The 27,629-nt window shown below is 41.0% G+C and overlaps 1 protein-coding gene across 3 annotated transcripts; it reads left to right on the top strand.

Moving 5' to 3' along the window:
* The first annotated feature begins 660 nt into the window (after positions 1–660).
* On the top strand, positions 661–27,309 carry NASP (nuclear autoantigenic sperm protein). Of its 3 annotated transcripts, XM_037039483.1 has the most exons (15): positions 661–836; positions 6,801–6,851; positions 11,604–11,714; positions 15,003–15,083; positions 16,769–16,875; positions 17,468–18,472; positions 22,517–22,596; positions 23,287–23,372; positions 23,487–23,560; positions 23,916–24,104; positions 24,213–24,379; positions 25,197–25,253; positions 25,596–25,673; positions 26,234–26,362; positions 26,863–27,309. In XM_037039483.1, exons 1-15 carry the CDS (start codon positions 778–780, stop codon positions 26,941–26,943), a joined length of 2,355 nt encoding a protein of 784 aa, XP_036895378.1. In that variant the 5' UTR covers positions 661–777; the 3' UTR covers positions 26,944–27,309. The 3 variants fall into 3 exon arrangements, with proteins under 3 accessions (XP_036895378.1, XP_036895381.1, XP_036895380.1); XM_037039486.1 differs by lacking the exon at positions 17,468–18,472 and having other exon boundaries at positions 664–836; XM_037039485.1 differs by lacking the exon at positions 6,801–6,851 and having other exon boundaries at positions 679–836.
* Positions 27,310–27,629: the final 320 nt, after the last annotated feature.

The following is a 27,629-nucleotide window of genomic DNA, read 5'->3' as shown; positions in this document are numbered from 1 at the left end:
TAAGAAAATAATCATACCAATGAGTGGAGGGGAGAGAGCGGGAACACAAAACTAGTCAGATTTGGAGCCTGGGTAGGGCCTAAGAGGATGGAGGCAGTGGATTGGGCCACCTGAAGAGGGCGTGTCCAGAGGACGGAGCAGAGGCTTACCGCTACAGAAGTGAGCTTTGAATCAAGCGCGGTAGTTTCAGCGGTAGCCAATCCTAAAATAGCATTTTCTTCGGTCAGTTGTTGCTGAGGCTCACAGCCTCGCGTCTCTTACCGCTATCAGTTCTAGCCGTTGCTACTGTGCCCGTGCTCGTCTGTTGCGCGTCCATCCGTTACGACAATCTCCCAGATTATCCGGGCCGGAAACAGGCTCTCTACTCTTCGCTCCAAACATGCAGATCAGCACCAGCTCCCCTTTCTCTGGAAGCTGCTGGCTGACTTCCAGTCGAGAGTTGTAGTACTAAGATTCTAGTTCTTCCGCGACTCGCTATTGACGGTGGAAGTTGCTTGTTGGGGAGAAAGCAGATCAGAAAGGAAAGGTACCCTGCGGAGTGGGAATCTAGCTAGAGGCTGTTCTGGAGAACAACTGGACTGAATTCTGGCCCTTTAAACTACAGGGGGAGGATCCGGAAGTGGATGGGCGGGGCGAAGGGCCCTGATATATAAGAGGGCCCAGGCGCGCGGGGTCTCCAATCTGCCATTTTCTGTCTGTGTAAGTGTCTGGCTTCCGAAACCCCCTGTTTCCTCACAGGGTGTATTTTGTCCGCTGGCCCACCACCTCAGGGGAACGATGGACGCAGAGTCCACAGCCACTGCCGCCATCGCTGCGGAGCTGGTTTCTGCCGACAAGTAAGCGGGACTACGGAGAGCTTGAGGCACTGACCAGTCCGCGGGGAGGGGGTGGCCGACTGGGGCTCCCCGGGCCCCGTACGGTGGGTTAGAGGGATTGTTTCCCAATAAGTAACCGTCGCTGTTCGTGGAGGCCTGGACACTGGAGAAGCTCACCCATTGCCCAGAGCCTCGTGCATTAGCAGTTACGCCGGTTGGCTTGCGCCCCCTGCCCCGCTTTTCGCGGCCGCCATCTTGCCGGGGGCATCGGCCGCTGCTGTCTCCATCGCCAGCCCCTTTTCTTCCTCCCTCTGCCCGGGGTTGTCGGCGGGGAGGTGGGGCCCTAGCGCGCCTGCGTGCCCTCACGCCCCTACTTTACCTGGACTACTGGCTCGTGACTTCAATAGGATGCCCAAACAACCTGAGAAAATAGTCGATAGAGATTTGGCGCCAAAAAAAAAGCAAAGCCTTGCTGGACAGCATGGACCCGTGGGGTCCAGGGTAGGCGGAGCCTCTCGGGGGCGGGATTTTGCGCCAGTGTTAGCTAGCCTCCGCCGGGTCTGGGGCAGGGGGCGGGGCCTTGAGGAGGCGGGAAAACTTCCATTGTTTAGGGCTGAGCTTGGGACTTCCGCAGTGGGGCGCGGTGAAGCTTGTTTCTTGCTGTATCTTGGCTCACCTCTTGATCACCATGTAACTTTCCATGTAACTTCCCTTTGTGCTAGCCCAGTACATCGGCCTGCGGTGGAGAGCATCGTGGTTCTTTGGACTTGGAAGTGTTAGCGAGACAGGCTACCTTCTGAGGCTTCTTCGGGATGCGAAGCATCTTCCTCTAGCTTCGTCAAGCTTTACCCACTGGCAGTGGTGTTTTGTTGTTGGTGAATGAGCAGTAGTATGCGCGAAGTAGTAGTAGAATGACTGGAGGGAATGTTAGAAGACAGGATTGCTTCGAAAACATCACAGTGCCTGAGGTATTTTTGAATAGTGAAGGGAGCACTCCGTTCATTACGGAAAACAAACGCTCTTTTCCATTTAACAGGTCTGACTTAACAATCTTCCCTTAATTTTTAGGGGCCTTGTTAATTTTTCCTTTGTGCACTTTAGAAGTTAGGTGTCTCCGCTATACATGGAAAGGTTGCTGTGAGGTTTTTATGGTTTATGTTTTATTTCTGTAGCCTTACACTTTGTATGTATGTACGTATAGAGAGATGGGAAGAGAGGGAGAGAAACATCGATGTGTTAGAGATACAGGATACATCAACTGGTTGCCTCTCCCATGCCCTCAGGGACCTGGCCAGCAACCTAGGCATGTATCCAGTGGGACTCGAACTAGAGACCCTTTGGTTCACAAGCTGGCATTCAATCCACTGAGCCACACAGCCTTACACTTTTTTTTTTTGAAGTTTCGTCTTTATTATATTTTTCCCTTTACCATTTAGTCCCCTTATACCCCCTTCCCCAGCAATCACCCAGTTGTCCATATGCATGAGTCCTTCCTTTTTGCTCAATCTATAGCCTTACACTTTATGATTGTGCTAGTATATTTACAGTTACCAGAGGTTTATTTATCTCTGCCTGTGCCACCTATCACTTTTTGGGTCTTTTTGAGTGTTTATATTTGATCTACATGAGTATACCATGAAATAGTTATCTTCTGAAAGTGAGAAGAATTGAGACCAGAATGCAGAAATTCCAAATTAGTAAGTTGTGGAGTCTGTGTTAAGCTCCAGTATTTCAAGTTTTTATTATGTCCTTAGGCACCTAAGAGGAAATTGCCTGAAAACCTAATTAGCTAGCCTGAGAGAACAATAAAGGTGGTATTCCTCAGTTGGTTGGGGTCATTTAGAGTTAATAGTGCCTTAGGTGTTGAAGGGGGAGGGTATAGGAAATGCCTTTTGAGTATAGACTTTAATAAGAATGTACATTATAATTATTGAAAGAATACATTCATAACCATTGAAAGAATAAAAACTTGTGTAACTTCCAAATCAGTAGAGAAGAAGTGGAATGAGATTCAATTCCGTTTTTTAGTACCAACTTCATTGCTGAAGTTGGACCACAGTTTTGGCATCCTTTATCGGGATGACACTAACCAACTGAGCTGTCTGACCAGGGCACCTGAAGTGGATGTTTCTTATAGCCTGGCAGTTACAGCACATTTCCTGGTCAAGTTACTTTGCTGTTCTGCTAACAAACATTTTCTTAAGCATTCAGTACCATCACTTCTTGATGGTTTTACTTTGTTTTGGTTTTGTTTATTATTGTTTTAATTTAATCTTTTTTTTTAACTTCAATTTGGCTTCTGTTCCTTCTGCCAGTTAAACATTGCTAAAAATGATCAGTAATTGTGTAAATGTTAAATCAGTCCTCATAGTTAGCTTTCTAACTAGTTTTAACTTTTGTTTATATAGAAAATATAAAGGATATAATGGTTTGTATTGTAATGTTTGAGAAAGACATGAGAAAGTTCAGAAAGAGGAAGTCTAATGTGATTCGTAGTATATTGGTTTTGCTATCTCATAATTACCAAGATGCTTAAATGTTGCTTTAGAAGATGTCAAAATAAAAATAAGTGGGTTAGCTCAATAATAAAGTTTTATCAAGTAATGATTTAGGTGCCAGGCCTTGTGCTTGGTGCTAGGGTACAGCTAGGATAAATTAGACATACTTTTTTCCTTAGAGCTAAATCCTGGTGGAGAGTACAGAAAGTCAATAGGAAATTGAGATATAGTATGAGTTGTGTTGGGGGGGTCACGTAGGTTATGAAGTCATCTGTAATTGGTTGTTACTTCTCAGTAACATGGAAATTTTGCCACCTCACACAAGGATTGTGTGTGTGTGTGTGTGTGTGAGAGAGAGAGAGAATTGAATGAAAATGTAATAGGCACCACACATGGTTTGTCTTGTTTGCTCTGATTTGCCTATTGAATATTATTCCTGTTCCATAAATACCTCAAATCAACTGATCTTCATACATACCCCCCAATTTTCTTTTTTTTAAATTATTTTTTAAAATATTTTATTTATCTATTTTTAGAGAGAGGGGACAGGAAGGAGAAAGAGTGGGAGAGGAACATCAATGTGTGGTTGCCTCTTATGGGTCCCCCACTGGGGACCTGGCCTGCAACCCAGGCATGTGCCCTGGCTGGGAATCGAACTGGCGACCCTTCGCTTCACAGGCCCGTGTTCATCCCCAATTTTCACTAATGGATCCTGTTCTTGTATCTTATTTTGGCTGGATAGTGCTGTTTCCAACCCCAGAAATGAAAAATTCTGGAACTACCCCTTTCTCTTTCACTAATTTCTAAAGAATAGCCAGAATTTAGCAGTTTGGCATTCTGTAGCAGGGCTTAGGCATGTAAAGCCTTGAAGACTGGATAGGGAAATATGAAATGGTGGGAATTATAGTGAATTTTCTCTTAAAGTAAGTGGCTGCTATTCAATTAAAGATGATTGCATGATGTTTCCTGTATTTTGACCTTAACCTTTTAAAAAATTATTTATTTATAGGAAGGGTAAGTTGGGAGAGGGAGAGAAACATCAATGTGCTGTTGCTTCTCGAGCGCTCCCTGCTGGGGACCTGCCCTGCAACCCAGGCATGTGCCCTGACTGGGAATCAAATCAGTGACCCCTTTGGTTCTCAGGCTGAGGCTCAATCCACTGAGCCATACCAGCCAGAGCTGACACCCAAGGCAGACATACATACGGCAGACATACATGCTTACATGCTTACATGCTTGTTTTGAGGTCAGAAGTTGAATCCTGGCTAATTAGGAATGCTTAAATAGCATTGTACCTCATCCCTCACCTATGTGGGGTACAGAACATTTTTTTCCCATTGTTGTCACTGGTGTGTGAACCTTTGTAGCATGTATGTGCAGCATTATTTTTTTTTATTGCCTACATTCTGTTTAGACATTTGTTATCTATCACATTGTTTTGGTTTTGAACTGTTTCTTACATCCCCTTTTCCTTTAAGAAAAGGGGATGTTTTGCATCCCTTTGATGCAAAACAGAGATAAGTATAAGAAATTAAAGTCAGTGTTTAGAAACAAATTTAACATTACTGATGTTTTTGTTATAAATATTTTATAGAAACCCCACTTCTTACACATTGGGAATAAAAAAAGCTGATCCTTCAACCACAGGTAATTCGAGAAGCTCTGTGCTAGAATTTGGCCCAAATAACTTCTATTTGAACATAACTGACTATTATTTTTAAAATGTGGATAAAGATACCAGGCTATTTCAGAGTTCTGGGCAGATCTGCTTGCTTATCTGCTGCTGAAAGTACTGCTTGTTAAATTGTGTCTTATCCCTGGCTCTAGCTATGAAATCTCTGCTTATTTTCAACCCCATTTCCTCCCATTCCTCAGGGATTTTCATCAAATTTGTAAACCAGAATAATATCCACAAATGGATTAGGAGTTAGGAGCAAAGATTTTTGGATCCTGCTGAAAGTAACTGACAACCTTTTATTGCTAAAATATGTTCTCAGACTCAGACTCTAATACAATTAGTCCCTGTCATGTAATCTCTTCTGCCTTTGTGCTTCTAAATGAGTTGTCCCCTCTGCTTAAATGTTTTGTCAGAGGCTTGTCTCCAGTGCTCATCACATAGTAGTTACTAGTCTTTACATGTATTTATTTACTTACTTATTAAATTGAGTAAGCTCATTTAATTATTTGTTTCATCTATAAGCATATATGATGGGGAAGACCCCCAAAACCCAAACTTTATTTATAAAAAAGTTTTGTGTTCTTACATGCTTAAACCTCAGTTGCCTTCAAAGTGCCCTCCCTTTGATGCAATACACCTATCAAGACGTTTTTTCCACGGCTCAGAAGTTTTTGAACTCGATTTTGATGCCTTTTAATGCTTCTGCCCTTTTTTTGTTTTATCTCTTCCACATCCACAAAACATTTCCCTTTGAAGACTTCTTTCATCCAGGGAAACAAAAAGAAGTAGTCACTCGGGGCCAGATCCAGTGACTAGGCAGGGTGGAGCACTGGGGTCATGTGTTTTGGTCAAAAACTGTTGAATACTCAGTCTGGTGTGGGCAGGTCCACTTGTAAATCACTCATCATGATACCAACAAACCATGGAAAATGTTTTCAAAAAAAATTCAGAGGCCAAACTCAGCCTCTCACAAGAACGTCAGGTGGCACACTTGATACAGATGGGTTCCTAGAACACTCACCTAGTGGGAAGCCTGTACTACAGGGGGCCTACCTTCCAGAAGATAATTCTGATGTTTTTTGGGGTCTCCACTTATATTACATGTGTTCATAAATATGGTGTAGCTAAATAAGAAAGTACAGGTGCAAAAAATGATATACTCAGTTCTATTTGTGTTGTTGTAACCTTTTGGGGAGATTTCAGTAATTATATGTATGGGAAAACACTTATTTTCTACAGCTTTTCTCTCCTTCAAGTGTTGGGATTTTTTTTCTGTGCACACTCAAATTCTAATTTAGTGCTTCTGAGGTGTTGATACATGATGGTAAAGTTGCCTATTTTTCCACTGCTCTGTTTTCGTTTAGAGGGAGGGAGGGAGTGAGATTTATCATGTGTGAGAGGAAACATCCTTTGCTTGCCCCTCACATGCCCCCTTAACTGGGGACCTTGCCTGGAACCTGATAGGGAATTCAACCAGCAACTTTCAGTCCACAGGCCTGCACTCCATCCACTGAGCCACACCAGCCAGGGCTATTTTATTTTATTTTATTTTACTTTTATAAAGAAGAGAAGGAGAGAAACACATCAGTGGGTTGCCTCTTGTAGTCCCCCAGCTGGCAACCTGGCCAACAACCCAAGCGTGTGTCCTGTCTGGGAATTGAACCAGCTACCCTTTGGTTCACGGACCTGCACTCAATCCACTGAGCCATACCAGCCAGGGCACTAATCGTATATATTTCCTAATGTCTTTAATTTTCAGGTTTAGTATAACCTCCACTTGTATTTTCCCCCCCTAATTTTTCATTATAGAATTGAAGAAGATGCTCCTGCTCCTTCTACCTCTGCAGATAAAGTGGAGAGGTAAGATTATTTACATGGTACAATTAGTTTTTGTCTGGAACAAAACCTTTAAGAGCTATATAACTTCAAGGCCGTTTCGTTCTTACTATTTTTTAGTTTACATATGCTTTACTTCATTGAAAGCCTTATGTTACATACAGTGCTTTACGATGATCTCAGCTTTGTTCACATGGACATCAGCGAGTTGTATTTGGGTTTTTATGTGCAGCTGCTCATTTGCTGCTTTTGTTGGTTTGTTTTTGTTTAGGGTCAAGGTAGGTACTTTCGTATAAAACCCCTTATTTTTATTTTTTCCTTTTTTTAAATTTTATTATTTTTTAGAGATGGGGATAGGAGAAAGAGGGAGAGAAACACTGGTGTGTGAGAGATACATCAATTGGTTGCCTGACTTTGCCTCTCATAAGCCCCCAGCTGGGGACCTAACCCCCAAACCAGGCATGTGCCCTGACTGGGAATTGAATTGGGTACCTTTCTGTTTATTGGCCGGCACTCAGTCCATTAGGCTATACCAGCCGGAGCTAAAATTTTATTTTTAATTCCTTCTCTGGTGATTCTTTCCCGGATTCTTAGCTTTGTATCATTATGCCTGCAATGGAACCAGTATCCTAAAAGTCACCAGGATAAATCCTCCTTCTCCAGCATCACATGATCTAATAGTTAACAAAAAACGTCCAATACCACAAAAGATCCCAAGGAACCATATAATACCAGTGCCATCAAAGGGCTTCCCCTTCCCTTGGCTTGCCTGGTCAAATCAGTTTTTCTTTTCTTTCTCTCCCGTCCACAGGGAGAGGTGGGGAAGAAACATGAATGTGTGGTTCCTCTCCAGCACCCCCTACTGGGGAATTGGCCCACAATCCAGGCATGTGCCCTGACTGGAAATCAAACCAGTGACTCTTTGGTTAGCAGGCTGACACTCAGCCCATTGAGGCACACCAGCCAGGGCTCATTTTTAATAGTTAACAAATAAGACTAAATATTAAGTTAACTTGTTTATGATTTAGAGTATGGAGTCCTGACAATGATGTTTTCAGTGTTTTGCATTTGTGTAAAATATTAGAATTGAAAGTTATTTAGTTGTGCTGCTTATTCAGTATACAACATGCCTGACAAATGCTAATGTATTCTTTCTTTGAAACTTCTGCTGTTATAGATCTCTTTTTTGTAAGCTTGCTGTTTTCAGTTTTGTCATTATTTTAGTTTAAAAGTTTAAAATTTAAAAAATTTCCATTGATTAAAAAAAATTTTTTCTATTGGTTTTTAGAGAAACATCTATTTGTCGCTCCACTTACTTATGCAGTCACTTTTTTATTCTTCACTTGGTCTTAGCAAAAAGCCAAGAAGCAATGTTTGATTCTTTTTTTTTTTTTTTTTTAAGATTTTATTTATTTATCTTTAGAGGGGAAGGGAAGGAGAGGGAGAGAAACATCAATGTATGGTTGCTTTTCGTGCGTCCCCTGCTGGGAGTTGGCCTGCAGGGAACCTGCCTGCAACCCAGGCATGTGCCCTGACTGGGAATCAAACCGCGATTGTCTGAGTCGCAGGCCCGCGCTCAATCCACTGAGCTACACCAGCCAGGGCCAATGTTTGATTCTTGTATGCACCCTGACTGGGGACCCAACCTTGGTGAATCGGGTTGATGCTCTAACCAACTGAACTATCTAGCCAGGGCTAAGTATTTTAAACTTTATATCAAGCCCACATCTATTTTCATGTAACTTTCCCATCTTGATGTGACCATGGTTTTTAACTCAAGGTAACTAGAAAGCTTATCTAAAAGATATGCCTGGGTTGCATCCCTAGAGATTTTATTTGGTAGTCTTTGGTTAGCATTCAGATTTGTGCCCTGGCTGGTGTGGCTCAGTGGATTGAGTGCCAGCCTACAAACCAAAGGGTCACAGGTTCGATTCCCAATCAGAACACATACCTGGGTTGTGGGCCAGGTTCTCAGTTGGGGACACCTTAGGGGCAAAAGAATTCAAGTTACTGTGTTTTGGGAAAGCTTCTTGATCTTTCTTACGCTCCCTTCAGTTGAGAATCACTATTTAAAATTCCCTTTCATCCTTTTGAGGAATATCTGCACATGTTTTTTAAGAGTATTATTTATATTTTCATATTGTCTCTAAAATCCCGTTGTCATTTTGGTTCTTTAAACTGTGCCTTCTAGATATACTACCTAATGATTTGAGTGTCTGTTTTGGGGGTAGAAGTAGTACTACTCGGTATTGGTCTTAAACACACATTGACCTAAGCTTTTTAGGGGGTTATTCTTGGGATATACCATAGTATTTAAATTTGGGGACTGAGCATACGTGGTAAATAGCACTGTGCTGATATGCAGTTATGCATGCATACAGAGTGAGAGGAAAGAGAGGAGAAACATGGATTTGTTCTACTTAATTTATGCATTCATTGGTTCTTTGTGTGTGTTCTGATCGGGGATGAAACTGCAACCTTGCTTTATCAGGATGACACTAACCAACTGAGCTGTCTGACCAGGGCACCTGAAGTGGATGTTTCTTATAGCCTGGCAGTTACAGCACATTTCCTGGTCAAGTTACTTTGCTGTTCTGCTAACAAACATTTTCTTTTTTTCTTTTTTTTTAAATAATTTATTTATTTATCTTTAGAGGGGAAGGGAAGGAGAGAAGGAGAGAAATATCAATGTATGGTTGCCTCTCATGAGTCCCCTGCTGGGAACTGGCCTGCAACCCAGGCATGTGCCCTGACTGGGAATCGAACCGTGATCATGTGGTTCGCAGGCCCGCGCTCAATCCACTGAGCTACACCAGCCAGGGCAGGGCTGTTTTAATTTAATCTTTATTCTTTGTTTTTCTATCATTTAGTCCCATTACACCTCCCCCACTGCCCATTAGCAATCACCACACTGTTGTCCATGAGTCCTTTTTGCTCAATCCTTCCCATCTCCTTACCTCCCCACCTCTACTCTCTGCAGCTGTCATGTTTGTTTGTTTTGTTTTGTTGTTTGTTTAGTGAGAGAAATTTCTTAACCCTCTGGCATTAATCAATACCCACATATGAAATCTGTCCATAATGTATCCAGCCACGCAATATGAAAAATAGAGATATTTATTGAACAAGATGCAAGAACCATTGTACATAGGACAGTGATGCCTCAGTCCCATTCAAACCAGGCATCTTGGGACCTCACAGTTCACCCAATTGACATCAGCTGCCCTGTCATATTTTCCTGAATCTCATTGATGGTCTGAGATGTCTTCCCCTACAAAGGTGATTTTAGTTTTGGAAGAGCCAGAAGTCGCAGGGTGCCAAATCTAGGCTATTCGGGGACTGAGTCACCTCAGTCATTTGGTGTTTTGTCAAAGACTGCACAGAGACTGGTGCTTGAGTGGGCTGTTGTGGTGATGAGGTTGCCCATAGCTGCAGCCTTCTGAATCATCTGCATAGTTTCTGCAGAGGAATGTTGAAACTTAACTCAAAGTTAGGTGCAGATTCCTTGCTCTACTCACTCAGTCATCTTGAATGCAGTGGCCACACAGTACACATTCTCACTCAATGGTGTCTACCACTCCCACTGGCTAGCACAGTGAAGTCATCATTGTTCACACATGCACATTCCAGTCTATTCTCCTTGTCTGCCAGGTTACATTAATGTTGTGCTCATTATATTAATGATAGCTGTACTTTTTCTGGACAGAAATTAAATTCTCTTCTTTTAGATTTCGGTCAATTTCTTATTCAGCAGTTCTCAGTGTATAATCTGTATGGCCTTGGAGGGGTCCTAGCATCCCTTCAGAAATTCTGTAAGATCAAAGCTGTTTTAATAATTGAAAGACCATTGCCTTTTTTCCCCCTGAAGATATGTTCCACAAAGGCAGAAGGTTTTAATTCATTCTTTGTATACCCACCTGGGATTATTTCTTGTCTTAACCAATGATTGCTTAGCAGTTTTGAGCATAGTTGTACTCATATAGGTAATATAGACAAAATGTACTCTGTTGGGGGAAGCCACAAAATACTTGGGCTGATAATACCCATTTTTGAAAATACATGCTGCTGTGCAGTATATATTTTTGTATCTCTCTTTTTTTTTAAGATTTTATTTATCTTTAGAGGGGAAGGGAAGGAGAAAGGGAGAGAAACATCAATGTATGGTTGCCTTTTGTGCGTACCCTGCTGGGAGTTGGCCTGCAGGGAACTGGTCTGCAACCCAGGCATATGCCCTGACTGAGAATCGAACCGCGATCGTCTGAGTCGCAGGCCCACGCTCAATCCACTGAGCCACACCAGCCAGGGCTATTTTTGTATCTCTTAATTATGGCAATTTTTGTGCTTATATATAAAATTTATATTCTTGTTACATGATCCTGTTCAACCTGTGAACACTTTTATTTGTTTGTTTCCAATTAAGAGCTTTTATTTGGGACAGGATGCTGTGATCCTGTGGGCTGAATCCAAGCAGGCTATAGCTATGAATTTTTTTTTGAGTCAGTATATAGCCTTAGGTCTGAGGGAACAACATTCAACCCACTGAATCACACCACTCAGGGCTAATTTTTCTTTTAGGTAGTACAACTTGCTGTATTAATTTAGAGAAAACATCCAATTCTGGTGATATTTCCTTTTGCTTTATAGTGATAAATATGAGTTATCTAAGCTTTGCAAGAGTAAATCACGGGCTTAAAGAAATTATGGTTTAAATGTAGTGGGTTTCCCCAAAAATGTTTATTTAAAAAGTATTTGACACTTGGAAAAATGTTTTTCTTGCAGTCTGGATGTGGATAGTGAAGCTAAGAAGCTACTGGGCTTAGGACAGAAACATCTAGTGATGGGAGATATTCCAGCTGCTGTCAATGCATTCCAGGAAGCAGCTAGTCTTTTGTAAGTACTGTGTTTTGCTATGTGATACTATGCTCCTAATACACTTGAGTCATAAAAGGTTGTTTTACAAGAAGAAATGAAGCACAAGAGTTTATTAAGAGATTATTTTTATATGCAAATTCATAACTATGAAACCTACATGTAACTTTTGATCAATTTTATTAGCCTTTGATCTTCCTGAGTATGGTAATCAGTTTTCATTGCTGCTAATTGGAGTGACCAACTTGCCCCAGTTTGCTCCTGGGCTTTTCCAGTTTTAGCAGTGGAAGTTCTTTCCCTGAGGAAACTTCAATCCCAAGCAAGCCATGATGGTTGGCCAACCTGCCACTAATGTTGTTATTAGCACAGTAATTTTGATAGACTCTTAGCACTTTGTTATCTATTGTAACAGCTATGAATTTGGTAGTTACTAGTAGATGACCATAGTTATCTGTATTTTGAGGAAACAAGGTTAGCTTTAGTGCCTGAAGATTGATTGATTGATTGATTTTTAATTTTTTAAAAAAGATTTTATCTATTCATTTATCTTTAGAGGGGAAGGAGAGAGGGAGAGAAACATCAATGTATGGTTGCCTCTCATGTGTCCCCTGCTGGGAGTTGGCCTGCAACCCAGGCATGTGCTCTGACTGGGAATTGAACTGTGATCCTCTGGTTCTCAGGCCTGTGCTCAGTCCACTGAACTGCGCCAGCCAGGGCCCTGATTTATTTTAACCAAAGACTTGAATGTGCCTCTGTACTCGGAGAAAGTTAAAATCTTGAAGCATTAGAATTTTGGTCTATGACTTGGTTTGAGCTACTTTCCTCTAAGTCACTATTCCCAATAGCAGTTGAGATAATTTTTTTTTTTAATTAAAAATGTACTTATTCTAATTCCAAACTTTTTAAAAAAGATTTTATTTATTTATCTTTAGAGAGGAAGAGAAGGAGAGAAATATCAATATATAGTTGCCTCTCGTGAGTCCCCTGCTGGGAACTGGCCTGCAACCCAGGCATGTTCCCTGACTGGGAATTGAACCGCCATCTTGTGGTTTGCCGGCCCGAGCTCAATCCACTGAGCTACACCAGCCAGGGCCTTGAAATAATTTTTTTAAAGATTTTATTTATTTTTAGAGAAATATCAAGTTGTGATTGCCTCTCACATGCCCCCTACTGGGGACTTGGCTCACAACCCAGGCATGTGCCCTGACTGGGAGTCAGATAGTCAACCCTTTGGAATACAGGCCTGTGCTCAATCCACTGAGCTATATCAGCCAGGGCCTGAAGTAATAATTTTTAATTAGTTGATTGTATTAACCACAGCTGAGTTGAAGAAATCTTTTTTTATATTAGGTTAGCCAAAAGTCCATATGGTTTTTTTCCATAAAATAAAAGATGTTTTTAATTTTCACCAGTTACTTTATTGATTTTCATATTTTATATATGTTGGCTATCTCCTCCAATTTGGCTTGTAGTGGGTAGAGGCCAGGGATGCTACTAAACATCTTCCCATGCATAAGACAGCCCCACAGCAAAGAATTATTTGGCCAAATGTCAGTAGTGCCAACAAACTTCACAAATCACTATTGACATGTTTGGTCAATCATAGCACCTTCTCTACACACTGAAGAAAATTTTATTTTTATTTTATTTTTTTGCATTTCAGTTCTATTTTTCCCCCTTTTTAAAAAATATTTTATTTATTTATCTTTAGAGGGGAAAGGGGAGGAGAGAGGAAGGAAATATCAATGTATGGTTGCTTCTGAAACTGGCCTGCAACCCAAGCATGTGCCCTGACTGGGAATTGAGCCGCGATTGTCTGCTTCACAGGCCCGCGCTCAATCCACTGAGCTTCACCAGCCAGGGCTATTTTTCCCCTTTTTGAAATAATAAAGCATAATACGCCAAATGTTATGTATCTTCTTCCATGTTTAATATTAAAATGGCTGTACCAAAATTCAACAGTTTTGTTAAGTTTTATTAAAAATGCATGATGACCCGGGCTGGTGTGGTTCAGTGGATTGAGTGCCAGCCTGTGAACCAAGGGGTCACTGGTTCAGATCCCAGTCAGGGCACATGTGTGGGTTGAGGGCCACGTCCCTATTTGGGGGCCTGTGAGGTTCAATTGGTCAATGTTTCTCTCCCTTTCTTTCTCCCTCTTCCCTTCTCTCTTACAAAAGCTTGAAGAAAATAATAATGCACGTTGATAAGACAGCTGTCACAGTGCAAACTAACAAAATTGTTTCAAATGAAATTGAAGACAGTTATGCACTATTAGGGTCATTATATGGAAAATAACTTTTTGGTCAACCCAATAAAGAAATGCTTAGAGTCAAGCTGGGTTTTAAGTTTGAGGCTCACTGGGACTAAAAATTTTCATTTCTTCCATTCAGTCAGGGTTATATCAGTCCATTCTTTTTCTGTTCCCTCTGAAAAGAATCTTTTAGAATTTATTCCTGGATGTCTGCAATAAACTTGTCTGATTCCTGGCTGGCCTCTTCATTTAGGCCTGGAAGAACTGTGGCTCTAGTATTCTGGTTGTCTAAAGGGTAGGGTTCAATTTTTTTAAGTTTTTGTTTATTTTTAGAGAGGACAGAGAGGAATATCTCTGTGTGAGAAATACATCAGTTGCTTGACTCTTGCACACCCCCCACCAAGGGATCTGGCCCACAACCCAGGCATGTGCCCTGACTGGGACTCAAACCAGCAACCTTCTGGTTTGCAGGCTGGTGCTCAATCTACTGAGCCACACTAGCCAGGGCTCTCCTTCTTTCTTAACTATCTACTGTCTAAATGATAATAGCTAAAACTTTTATATAAATTTGTATTTCTAAGCATTGTTTTAAATACTATTACATACATTAACTCAGTTCTGTAGTAGGTCTTTGAGCAGTTCTTAACATTTCTAGTATACAGATGAGAAAACTAAGACATTGAGATTAACTTCCCAGGCACTCTTGTTCCAGAGGAAAAATAGCTCTTAACTATTTCATGGTGCTTTTCCTTAGGCCTTTCTCTTCCTTTAGATACAAGACAAAGGTCCTCTATATAGATTAGCTCTTAGATTATATATTGTAACTATAGCAAATTGATATCATTTACAATATATGATACATACAGGTGAAGAACAGGCAATAACTTAATGTGTTATTTCTTAGGTCAAAGTCCCTTTGACCTTGATTGAAAAGCAAGAGACAGGGAAGTATTAGTTTCCTAGAATGTGTTACTGGAGGAATGCCATAATTAAAGAAGTAGAAATAAATGTTTTAGAGTAGGTGTTAATTCAAATCTTAAATATTTATTCTCTTATAGGGGTAAGAAGTATGGAGAGACGGCTAATGAGTGTGGAGAAGCATTTTTTTTCTATGGGAAATCACTCCTAGAATTGGCAAGGTATGTCTTTCAAGCTGCGTTTATAAGTAGAATGTTTTTTTGTTCCATGTTCCTCTTTAAGTCTAAAAAAGAAAACAAATACCCTTTCTCTGAGAGAAACACTGATTTGTGATAGCACTTATTTATGCATTTTTTGTTTTAGTTTTTTAAGGTGTATTTTACCTGGTGGGAGGGGACAGAGAAAGAAATATAAGAAATCAATAAAAGAGAAACACTGATAAGTCAGCTATCTCTTGCTCACAACCTGGGCATGTGCCTTGATGGGGAATTGAACTAGAAGCCTTTAGGTCATGGCATGACGTACCAGTCAGCTAAGCCATTCCAGGGCCATTCGTTGATTTTATATGTGCCTTTACCAGGAATCAAAACTGCAACCTTGACATATGGGGACAGTCCTCTAACCAACTGAGCAACCCAAGCCAGTGTAAAAGTACAATACTTTGTATCACCATAATGGTCTATTTAAAAATTAGATTTTTGCCCTAGCTGGTGTGGCTCAGTGCATTGAGTACCGGCCTTCTAACTGAAAGGTCACTGGTTTGATTCCCAGTCAGGGCACATGCTTGGGTGTGGGTTAGGTCCCCAGCTGGGGGTTGTGCTACAGGCACATTGATGTTTCTTGCACTTACTCTCTCCTTTCCTTTCTCTCTAATCTTTAAAAGACTTTAGTTTCTTACTTTGCTAAGATTATTTACTGGCTTGAGATTTCACGTGACCCAAGTGTGACTGATTTTATTAAGAAAGGGGGATTAGAACGAGTATGAAATATTGATGGAGGTTTTGAAAGGCACTTGATGCCATGAGTAGTTTATACTTAGGTTTTGACTTTGGGGTCATTAGAAGCAGAGGCTTTTCCCTTAGTGAACAGTCAGTAATTTATCAAAGACCAATATAGAGAACCTTTAAAAGCACTTTCGGCCAGTCCAAAGTAATTTTCCTTCACAAAGACTGAGTGAAGGACAGTTTGAACATATTAGCTAGTGAATGTTTTTAATAAATAAAACAAGTAGTCTTTTTTTTTTTTAAAGATTTTATTTATTTAACTTTGAGGTGGGGCGGGAGAGAAAGAAACATGATCAGTTGCCTCTTCATGCCCCATTGCCCACAACCCAGTCACGTGCCCTGACTGGGAATCGAATCAGTGAACTTTTTAGCCATACCAGCCAGGGCTAAAACAAGTAATCTTGATTATCGTAAAGTTGTGTGTTTTCCATCAGAATTTACTCACCAGAAAAGAAAAATACATTGAGGGTATACAAAACTTGCAAATTCTTCGTGATCTAGTTAATCTCAGTTCTGGTCAGTTTTCCAATTTTATGGAGTGTTCTAGTGATTGGTCGTGAAAGTCTTGCCAGAATGTTTTTTAGCCATTAAGGAAAATATGGATGGGTATGATGACTGAGAAATATTATGGCCCTATTATAAAGGAAATATATACCAATTTTGTTACTTTGATGAAAGTCATATGCACTTTTCAGGTGACTGGGTGAAAAATGATTATTTCCTTTAGTTCTCTTACAGCCTTAATGTATGTGAGTAGTTTTGCAGGAGTACCTAGTTTATATTCTGTGTATTTGTTTACTCTTCTGTTGCTTTTATAATAGAGGACTACAATTTCTGTCTCTCAAAAATAGTTACATTCTCGCCAGTCATACCTTTTGTCTTTTTTCCTTTTGTTCTCCTAGAATGGAGAATGGTGTACTGGGAAATGCCCTGGAAGGTGTACATGTGGAAGAAGAGGAAGGAGAAAAAACAGAAGAATCTCTGGTAGAAAATAATGATAACATAGATGGTATGTGGAGTTGCATGTGGCATTCAAGAGATGCGACGTATATTTCTTGTGTATAAGTGACAGAAATAAGGCTCCTCCCTGTCCTGGATGGTCTCTCTCTTAAGATGTGTGGGTGATAACCTGCATCTGGTGGAGGTAGCGGATTACAGAAACTGAGCGCAGGCTTTTGTAAAAGGATAGCTAAATTTTAAAAGTCTGTGAAGCTCAGTTATTTTAATAGTAGTGGTTTCAGAGCCCTTTTTCCTTTTTTGTTTGTAAGAAATTTAAATGTTTATTTCTTAGCTGAATTGGCTTCTAGCTATAATGTTTAGAGGAGAATGTGAAACTTGGCATCTCCACCTAACTGATAATCAGAGTGCTCAAGTAAAACATCTAATTTAAGGAGCTTCGTTTTCTTTCGCAATAAGTTGCTCTGCTAGATGGGACTTTCCCTTTGCTTTTCTCAAGGGGGCATATAATTTGTAGGTCATCTGCTAAAACTTAAGCTAGGCTGTTTTGAGGGTTTAGAGGGAATGTTATTTTTAGTTTCCATTTATGCCTTTATCATTAAACTCGAAGACATGTTTATGCTTCATGTTCTTTAACCATGTAGAGGAAGCAAGGGAAGAGTTGAGAGAGCAGGTTTATGACGCCATGGGAGAAAAAGAAGAAGCAAAAAAACAAGAAGAGAAGTCTCTGGTAAAGCTTGAAATTGATAAAGAACAGGAGGCTGAAGTGGAGACAGGTGGAAGAGAAGATATGGAAATCAGTGAGCCTGCAGAGGAGCTACAGGAAAAAGCTGAATCAATTCCAGATCACTTAACTGAAACCACTGAAGAGGTAAAGGGAGCAGCAGCACCAGAAGGACCAGGTGAAGCTGAGGTCACTTCTGGGAAGCCAGAAAAGGGAGCACTAGATGCTGAGGAAGGAAAATTTGTTTCTGCAACTGTCATCCAAGAAGAATACAGAGAAAAAGGAGGTCAGGAAAACCCACAGCAGGGAGAAATAATTGTGAGCATAGAGGAGAAGCCAAAAGAAACTTCAGAAGAGCAGCCTGTTTTGACTATAGAAAAGCAGGGCACTGTAGTGGAGGTAGAAACAGAGGCTGTAGATTCGACAGTCAAGCCAGTGGATGTGGGTGGGGATGAGCCAAAGGACCAGGTAGCTGATTCTAAAAGTGATCCAGGAAAAGCTGTTCTTGAGAAACTGATAGAGGAAGAAGTGCCTCCTACTGAAGAGCCACGAGAGGTGACAACAGAGGTTGTCGAAGATGGATCACAAGACTCCAAGAAGCCTGGGCAGGAGACCACAGTTCTCCCTAAGGATGGTGCAGTCAATGGACTGTCAGCTGCAGATCAGACTCCTGTTGAACCCGAGACTAGTACAGAAGGATTGGCAGGAAGAAAAGATGGCTCAGGACTTGAAGAGAAAGTCAGGGCAGAGCTGGTTCCTAGCCAGGCGGAGACTAAGCTGTCTGTAGAAGAGTCTGGGGCAGCTGGAGATGGGTTTGAGACCAAGGTAGCTCAGGGAGCTACTGAGAAATCCCCCGAAGACAAAGTTAAGATAGCTGCTAATGAAGAAACACAAGAGAGAGAAGAACAGATGAAAGAGGGTGAAGGTAACCGGGATATGCAAGAGCTGCAGTGGGTGGAGTACATTCTGGATTTGACTCACTAATCATGGGTAAAAGTCAGCCTTCCATTCAGGATTTTCCGTCTGCCTTTGGATTAGGAAAGGACTAAATAAAAATGGGGGTAGATTAAGAAGGTTGTGATAAGTCGAGCAAGTTAAATCAAAAGTAAGTCTTCTGTAGCTGGCTTATAAACTAACGCTTTTTACTAACTGCAAAATAGGCCTTCTCTGATTTCTGAGGCTTGGCTAGCTATTAGTAACTTGTACCATACTAGCCAATAAAGGTGGATGGGGATATATTGGGGTGGGTAGAGGATTAGTGGGCTAGGCTGGCAGAGAATGCTGAATGGATGTTCACTTGCATGCCTCTGGATTGTTTTACTTACTGTTCACATGGTTCCTTTTCTCTGCTTTAGGAAGCAGGTTTAGAGCAGTAGAATCCACTGAACTGGTTGGTACACTTAAGCAGGCATGCCATTTAAGTGAATGTAGTTAACTGGTGAAGGCTGTATTACCAGAGTGAAAGAATTCTGGTGACCCTCTTTAATTTTATTCTTTAGGAAGTGCGTAGAGGCTTGTTCACATTAAATAAATTAGTCCTCTCTGCTCTCTCCGCTCATTTCATGCTTGCTTTGGCTGCCGAAATGAAATTTTTGTTACTTCAAACATTTTAAAGTGTGGATGCTTTTTTTATATGCTATTATTTCATCTACTTTTCATTCAATTTAATCAAGATGTATGAGCCTCCAGTAATTACTAGTAATTGCATAATTGGCACGTCTGAATCGAGTTGTACTATCATTTGAGGATTCTACTGTTTTATAAAGTTCGGTTTATAAGGTTCATCTAACATTGTTGTTAATAACCCCAGGTTATTAATCATTCATATAATTGATAGATTATTTCAAGAGTTCTCTTAAGTATAGATTTTTAAAGACATTATCAATATTTATAGCTCATTCTGATAAACTTCTACCTATGTGCAGGTTCCTACACTCCAGCCAGCAAAGGCATGGTAACTAGAAGTGAATTTGGGTAAATGGTATCACCATTGGGCTGTTCATGGGCTTTTAGGAGTTACTTATAGGAAAAGCACAGGACTGGATTCCTCAATTTTTAAAAACTCCCATGACTTTTTTTTTACATTTTTTAAAATTTATTCTTCGTAGAGGGATGGTAGAGGAATATGGGAGAGAGAGAAACATCAGTTTGTTACTGCAATTATTTTTGCATTCATTGGTTGATTTTTATATGTGCCCTGACTGGGATCGAACTTGATGCTCTGGCCAGGGCTAAAAAAACTTCCCATGCCATGGTCTTCAGTGATATTGAGCAAGGATAGTAAAAAGTTCTGTTGGCTACCTTGAGTTGAACTTTCAATAATAAGCTACACTTGACATGTCCTATTTCTCTACAGTTTGTTCAAAAACTATCATCTGGATCAAAAGTGATATTTATTGTTAGAGCTCTCTCACACATATATTACTTTCGATTCCAAAGCAGTGCTAGGTAATAGGTAGTAGTATTACTCCAGTTATAGTGACAAGGAAATTGAGGCTTAGGGTTAAGTGACTTGTTTAGGGTCAAATGGTAAGAACTAATACTGGAATCCAACCCTAGATCTGACTTGAATGTATTGCTCTTCGTAAGCAACCTCACACTGAGGAAAGCAGCTTTTATCCTCTCCCTTAATTGGCCTCCTATCAGGAATTTATGTGGCAACACTGGTGTGCAGCAATTCTATGATTTTTCTCTTAAAACCCCATTTTCTACCACCTCTTGGACTGTCTATGTCCCTAATAAAGATGATTGGTCTGGTGTTTTTTCCTAATGTCATGCTAGATATGATTAGTAAGTGAATAGAGTTTTAATATTGGGCATAAAGCTTGGCCAGGCCCAGGTGGACTGTACTGGTTGATCAGTAGGGGTTTTCAGACTTTATCCTGTGAGAGTGCTTGGGATTGGGTAACTAGAGAATCAGCACTGCCTTTATTTTGCCTTAGATTACAAGATCAGAGAAATATAGTATAGTGTCTCCATTTTTCCCTGAAGTGTGATTATAAGAATACCACAAGAGGCCCTGGCTGGTGTAGCTCAGTGGATTGAGCGTGGGCCTGTGAATCAAAGGATTGGGGTTCGATTCCCAGTCAGGGCACATGCCTGGGTTGCAGGCCAGTTCCCATCAGGGGACACATGAGAGGCAACCGTACATTGATATTTCTCTCCCTCTCTCCTTCCCTTCCCCTCTAATGATAAATAAATAAAAATTTTTTAAAAATTTTAAAAAAAGAATACCACAAGATTCCATTTTCAAGGGAGTTGGAAAATATTTTAATAGCTCTCTGGACATCAGGGCATTCCCATTAATTCTTGGGTGCAAGTTACCAAGTTGGAAAGTGTCTTAAAATAATGGCTTTCTAATTAACGACGTAGCTCCCTCTCCGTCATTTCATGAACGTAACACAGATTCCTCAAGAAAAACTGGTAATTTTCTCACATTGTTATAATTTTAATTTAAAAATTTATGTAAAATTACAAATAATTAGATACTTTATGCCAAATTAGATGTCATCTGCTAACATTCTGATATGCGTAGGAAGAGATACCAGATTGTGTAGAACAACAGTATAGGCCCTGGCCTGTGTGGCTCAGTTGATTGGAGTGTCATTCCATAGACCTTAAGGTTGTGAGGTGGTTTTTTTTTTTTTTTAAGATTTTATTTATTTATATTTAGAGGGGAAGAGAAAGAGAAGGAGAGAAGTATCAATGTATGGTTGCCTCTCATGAGTCCCCTGCTGGGAACTGGCCTGCAACCCAGGCATGTGCCCTGACTGGGAATCGAACCGCGATTGTGTGGTTCGCAGGCCCGAGCTCAATCCACTGAGCTACACCAGCCAGGGCAAGGTTGTGAGTTTGATCCCCTGCTTGGGGCTTGTACAAGAAGACATCCAATAGATACTGCTCTCTCTCTCCCCTTCCTTCCTGTCTCCCTAGAAGTAATGAAAGTCTGGTACGAGCCTATGTAGCTTTATTTCGCATGCCATTACAAAATCTGCTGGAGGACAGTCTTCGTTGTCTAGTCAATACAATCACTCATCTAGTCTAACATGAGGAAAACTAGGTTCACAAACCACTTGGAAGTCTGAGTATGGAGAGATAATGGTATTTGGATTTCAGAAGTACTAAGTTACATAGACCATAGAAATAGGAGAAAAGCAAGCCACTTGAGATAACAGGGTTTGTTTGCTATAGAGAAATTGTATCCCAAAAGCCCATTTAATCAATGTGGCATTCTGAACTTTATGTGCTGTATGTAGAGATATCAGCAGCCTGTCCTTAATAGGCATTTGACTTGTATGTCCATATAATAAAATAGGGCGTTATCATAGTTGCAGATTTTAACATGTTGCTGGAATAAAATAACTGGTTGTGGCATTTTTCAAATTCTATACATGCTAGAGCTGGCTGGAGTATGTAGCATGCTCATTGGTGAGAGTTGATAAAGGCTATGCTATTCTCTCCACACAGCCTTATTGTGAGAAAGCTAGTCTGTCCAGCATTCTTGCTCTGAATTGACTGGAGTAACTTAGCTTTTGGTATTTCTCAGCCTATTAGTATTATCTAATAAGTGGCTTAAAGATGCTAGGAACACTGGCTGAGGATGCCTCCAACTGCTTCTGCCTTAATAGATGGGAGCTTCTAGTCAGTGAATAAGAAGCAGTAGCTAATCTTTCTTCATCTGAATGATCCAGATTGACTTTAAGAGGAGAAACCTTTGGCCTTTGATTGTCGAGGGTCTAAGCCATAGTCACTACAAGATAATGCAATCTAAGTTTAGATTAGACTTGAATTTAGACTCTACTTACTGGCCTTATTCATATCCAGTTCAGATGTTGGCTGATTTGGCTTAGCACCGGCCCTGTCTTCCCTCAGAATGTAGATTATTTCACAGATGTTTTAATGGACTCTCTGACTAGTCAGTAAGAAGATATCCTTAGTATTCTCAATACTGAGGAATTTTTGCTTGCAGAAACCGAGGGCTCAGAAGAGGAGGATAAAGAAAATGACAAGTCTGAAGAAGCACCAAATGATTCAGTTCTTGAAAACAAGGTAAATTATTATTTGTTAAGCATCACTGTCTGATTTCTTACTATAGGACTGGTTTACTGGTTAGTATAGGTGTGATTGTTATACATAGCTGTTTATATTGGGTTGGCCAAAGGTTCGTTTAGTTCCGTGCAATGGCTCTAATAGTGCTTAGTTGTCTTTAGCTTCATTTGAAACAGATTTGTTAGATTGTATTGTGACAGCTGTCATCTCAGCATGAGTTTAAAACACGAAATTGGTGAATTTTTGTGCAGCCATTTTAAAATTGAACGTGGAAGAAAATGTGCAACATTTTTGGCATATTATGCTTTATTGTTTTCAGGAAAGTAAAAATGCAACTGAAACACAAAAAGGTTTGTGCAGTGTGTGGAGAGATGCTATGAGTTAATCAAACATATCAGTAGTGGTTTGTGAAGTTTCTTAGCACTACTGACATTTTAGCCAAATATGGGCTGCCTTATGATTGGAAAATATTTAGCAGCCCCCCTGGCCTCTACACACTGGAAGCCAAGAGTGGGAGGGATCCGACATGTAAAATATCCAAATCAGTAAAGTTATTGGTGAAAATGAAAAATACGTCTTTTATGGAAAAAATTAAATGGATTTTTGGCCAACCCAGTATTTAGGTCTGTAATCTAAAGATGCCTGTCTTTTATACTTCTTTCTAATACCAATGATTTGGATATACTCTAGTCGCTTCAAGAAAATGAAGAGGAGGAGATTGGGAACCTAGAGCTTGCCTGGGATATGCTGGATTTAGCAAAGATCATTTTTAAAAGGTAAAAAAACTTTTGGTGCTTCAAGGCTCCAGTTGGGAGCTTGGTGGTTGAAAATAGAAACAAGCTAGGTTTAGACAAATGCTCTCAAGGTTTCTGATCATTTTTTTCCTTTAGGCAAGAAACAAAAGAAGCTCAGCTTTATGCTGCACAGGCACATCTTAAACTTGGAGAAGTTAGTGTTGAATCGGGTAATGCTTTTTCCATTTTACTATCCCTGACATCCACTGCCCCCAACCCATTCTTTTCCAAATTACTTAAAATCAAGCTTGATTGTAAATTATGGGCAGTTGGCTTTCAAAAGACAGTAGATTTGGGTTCCCTATGGTCCTTAGAACAGTGGGTAGTCTGTTCTTAAGGTACTTGTACTAAAAGTCTTTTACTAGGTTTTTTTAAGTCATTTTGATATTTTTTATAATCAAGAGTCATGGAGATACTATAAAGATAGATGAAACATAAACCGGGGGACCAGAATGGTCTAAAATTTAGAAGTACTGTAATATCAAATACTATTCACTTGGTTGCTATTCTTTTTCTCTTCATTAGAGAACTATGTCCAAGCTGTGGAGGAGTTCCAGGCTTGCCTAAACCTGCAAGAGCAATACCTGGAAGCCCACGACCGTCTCCTTGCAGAGACCCACTACCAGCTGGGCTTGGCCTATGGGTACAACTCTCAGTATGATGAGGCAGTGGCACAGTTCAGCAAATCTATTGAAGTCATTGAAAAGAGAATGGGTGAGTGAGCATCAGCTGTTTTCACAACAACCTTGATGGATATCCAGCAACTGACGAGGTTAAAACAGTGGATCCTTTTCTCAAAACTTACTGAGCCTATTTTTTTAGCTGTACTAAGTGAGCAGATGAAGGAGGCTGAAGGATCGCCTACTGAAAATGAGAAAGAAATTGAGGAGCTAAAGGAACTGCTACCTGAAATTAGAGAGAAGATAGAAGATGCAAAGGAGTCCCAGCGCAGTGGGAATGTAGCAGAATTGGCTCTGAAAGCAACTCTGGTTGGTTTGGTTTCATTTCCTTAAGTATTTATCTTTAGAGAGGGGAAGGGAGGAGGGGGGAAGAAGGAAGGAAACATTCAGTGTGTGGTTGCTTCTCAAGCACCACCCACTGGGGACCTGGCCTGCAACCCAGGCATGTGCCCTGACAGGGAATCAACCAGCAACCTGTTGGTTCACAGTCTTGTGTTCAATCCAGAGAGCCACAGCAGCCAGGGCAGTATGTTCAATATCATTTAAGGCATCGGGGTGTTAGTGTTCTATTTGCTAGGAATCTTAGTTATAACTTGGTTTCTAGGGAATTTGGAGGTAAGAGGGAACCTGTTAGTATAATGCTTAAGAGAATGTACTCTGGGTTTGACTTTTCATTCTTTGCTATTTACTCTGTATGGCCACAGACATGTTTGCTTAACTTAGCCTTAGTTGTCTCATTTGTACCTTTTTGTTAAGCTACTTCTAATCGTTAAAACAAAAAACAGTATATTATTATTTCTGTCTCTTAAGAGCTCCTCTGTATAGGTTAGTGAGGTATTGAAGGCTTTTAGCCACAGATTGGCTCTGTTTTGGGGTGCGAAGGTGTCAGGGTGATGATAGGATATGGAGGGTTTAGTTTAATATCTATACTCTATCTGTGCCCCAGGTGTGGGGGTGACGCGTCTGGTGGTGGGTATGGGTAGAGGGGGGTGGAAGATGTTGCTATTATATGGTGGCCACTAGTGTCTGAGGTATTAATAAGTTGCTTGGTTGGTGGGTACCTGTTGTAGGACCGTGGGCAGCCTGGTAAAACCTGGGACCCACTGTGGTTTCTCATTGTTCACAGGTAGAAAGCTCTACTTCTGGCTTCACTCCTAGTGGAGGAGGCTCTTCAGTTTCCATGGTGAGTATTAAGGTGTTTTTTGTTTTGGGGAGTAACTTAATGTTAGGACGTTTGGGGTTTTGGTGGGGGGTGTTTTGTTTTAAGATAATTTTTAAAAAGACTTTTTAGAGAGGGGAAGGAATAGAGAAAGGGAGAGAAACATCAATGTACAGTTGCCTCTCTCACGCCCCCTACTGGGGACCTGTTGCTCAACTCTGGCATGTGTCCTAGACTGAAAACGAACTGGCAACCCTTTGGTTTGCAGGCCAACGCTCAATCCAATGAGCCACACCAACGAGGGAAGACTTACTTTTTGTCTTATAAATAGCTGTACATTGCTAACAGAGGCTTTCTTTTTGCCAGATTGCCAGTAGAAAGCCAACAGATGGTGCTTCTTCATCAAATTGTGTGACTGATATTTCCCACCTTGTCAGAAAGAAGGTAAATTTACACGCAAACGCAGTCTTCTCCCTGGCCCCCCAGTACACAAGGAATATCTTTCCTAATACCTGGTGCAAAGGTGGTGAGGCTTTGGAAGTAAAGATAGTTTTCACTTGCATACCTCTTGAAGCAGGTGAAATACTCTTGCATACTCTTCCTCGCCCAAGGACTATCAGGAAAGCTCTTGTGGATTGGTCCAGTCAGCCCATTTTAGGAAGCTGGTCAGTTTTCTTTCAGTCATTTAGTAACAGACCATGTAACCTTAAACTCTTGCTTACTTCCTAATTCAAGTGTTGGTTTTCAAACTTGTGGTTTGTTTACTGTTCATATCTATTCACTATCACCCACCCACCCTTCCATCAGAGAGACTGATTGGTATGTTGGGGCAGACCAGTTTAGTCCCCAGAGTACATATTGGCATCGCCTCCTGTGGCTAGTGTGAGGGTTAGGGGTAGGAATATCCTGAAGTGTCTTGGTATTGCTTTTTTTTTATTTTATTTTATTTTATTTTTTTGAAAACATTAAGCACATTTGTGAAGTCTATACAATTGTATCTTTAGAGGAAACCAGAGGAAGAGAGCCCTCGGAAAGATGATGCAAAGAAAGCCAAACAAGAGCTGGAGGTGAACGGCGGCAGTGGGGATGCAGTCTCCAGTGGAAATGAAGTTTCAGAAAACATGGAGGAGGAGGTGGGCAGTTAAGCAAGGCTTGGACTCTTGCCTCATTTCCCCTTGTTCTCAGGGCCTGGGGAAACCAGTCTCCCAAGTGCATGTTTCCCACCTTGAGCCTGTTTGGATTGCTTGACTTGTAACCCTCATAAAAACAATGAGGTTATGCAGAAAAGAGTTTGGTATAGAAAATAGGGTGTCTCACTGACCCATGGAACTTATGTACATACTTCGGGTTCCCCCCAGTTGAATGTATGAGAAGACACTTAATTGGCAAGGCCATTGGGTCATTTCTGCTTTTTCATTTCCATGTAATGTTTGAACAGTGACTCTGTCAACCCTATTACCGAATATTTAACAAACTGGCTTTACACTTTGGTCATTGCCCTGTTGGTGTAGGGAGCAAAACAGAGTTTAGGGGACCTGTTTACTTCCTCTGACTGAGGCCTACTCAGTTGTATATAAGATAGAATGGCTTAAACAAGGGTCACTTATGCCCAGGCTCCCTGTTTATCTTCCAGGCTGAGAATCAGGCTGAAAGCCGGGCAGCAGTGGAGGGCACAGTGGAGGCTGGAGCTACAGTTGAAAGCACTGCATGCTAAGAGGGAACAGAGCCTTCCTTCCAAGGGAAAGTGTTTTTGTATATAATGTATTTTTTCACTGTTGGGGAATTCTTTTTGTATAACTTCAATAAAGATTGTACGCAAAGGTTGAGGCTTTGATGATTTGTCTTTCTTAAATATTGGCTGAATCTGTGCCTTGGAGCACTCCAGTTTTACATAGTGGCCAAAGGTACCTTTTTTCCCCTTTCTGTACTGATCTCTGTGAAAGTTTTAATCCAAATACCTGTTTAATGTGTAGGTGATTGAATCAAGTGTTGCTGCTGGCCCAATGGTGCTATATTTTTCCATTTTAAATACTTGACTGGACCTGGCTGTTGTGCAGACCTTCAGTGGTGCTGTCCCTGGCCGGGGGCCACAAAAACAAGACCTGGCAAAGATCTTGCTCTTCGGTGCTGGTGCTGTGTGATGGGCTCTGTGAGCTGGTAACAGCCTCTAAGCCAGGCCTTGGGTGGAACCTGTGCTTTATTCCCCTATTCTCCAATTAAGGCCATGATCCTGTCCTGGGGGCAGTAGGGGAAACAACTGTAAAGAAATGTGGGGAGGGCAGGAATGATCTTGAGGAAAACTGGTGTGCTGATTGTAGAGACGTGAGCTTTCTGGTGAGAAGGTGGGGACTGACTCTGGTGTCCTCTGAATGGGGTTGGAAATACCTGGGGAGGCTGGTT

This window comes from Sturnira hondurensis, unplaced genomic scaffold (assembly GCF_014824575.4).
Source record: "Sturnira hondurensis isolate 20B ecotype Veracruz unplaced genomic scaffold, ASM1482457v3 Scaffold0025376, whole genome shotgun sequence".
NCBI lineage: Eukaryota > Metazoa > Chordata > Mammalia > Chiroptera > Phyllostomidae > Sturnira > Sturnira hondurensis.
This window is presented reverse-complemented; position numbering and strand designations above follow the sequence as displayed.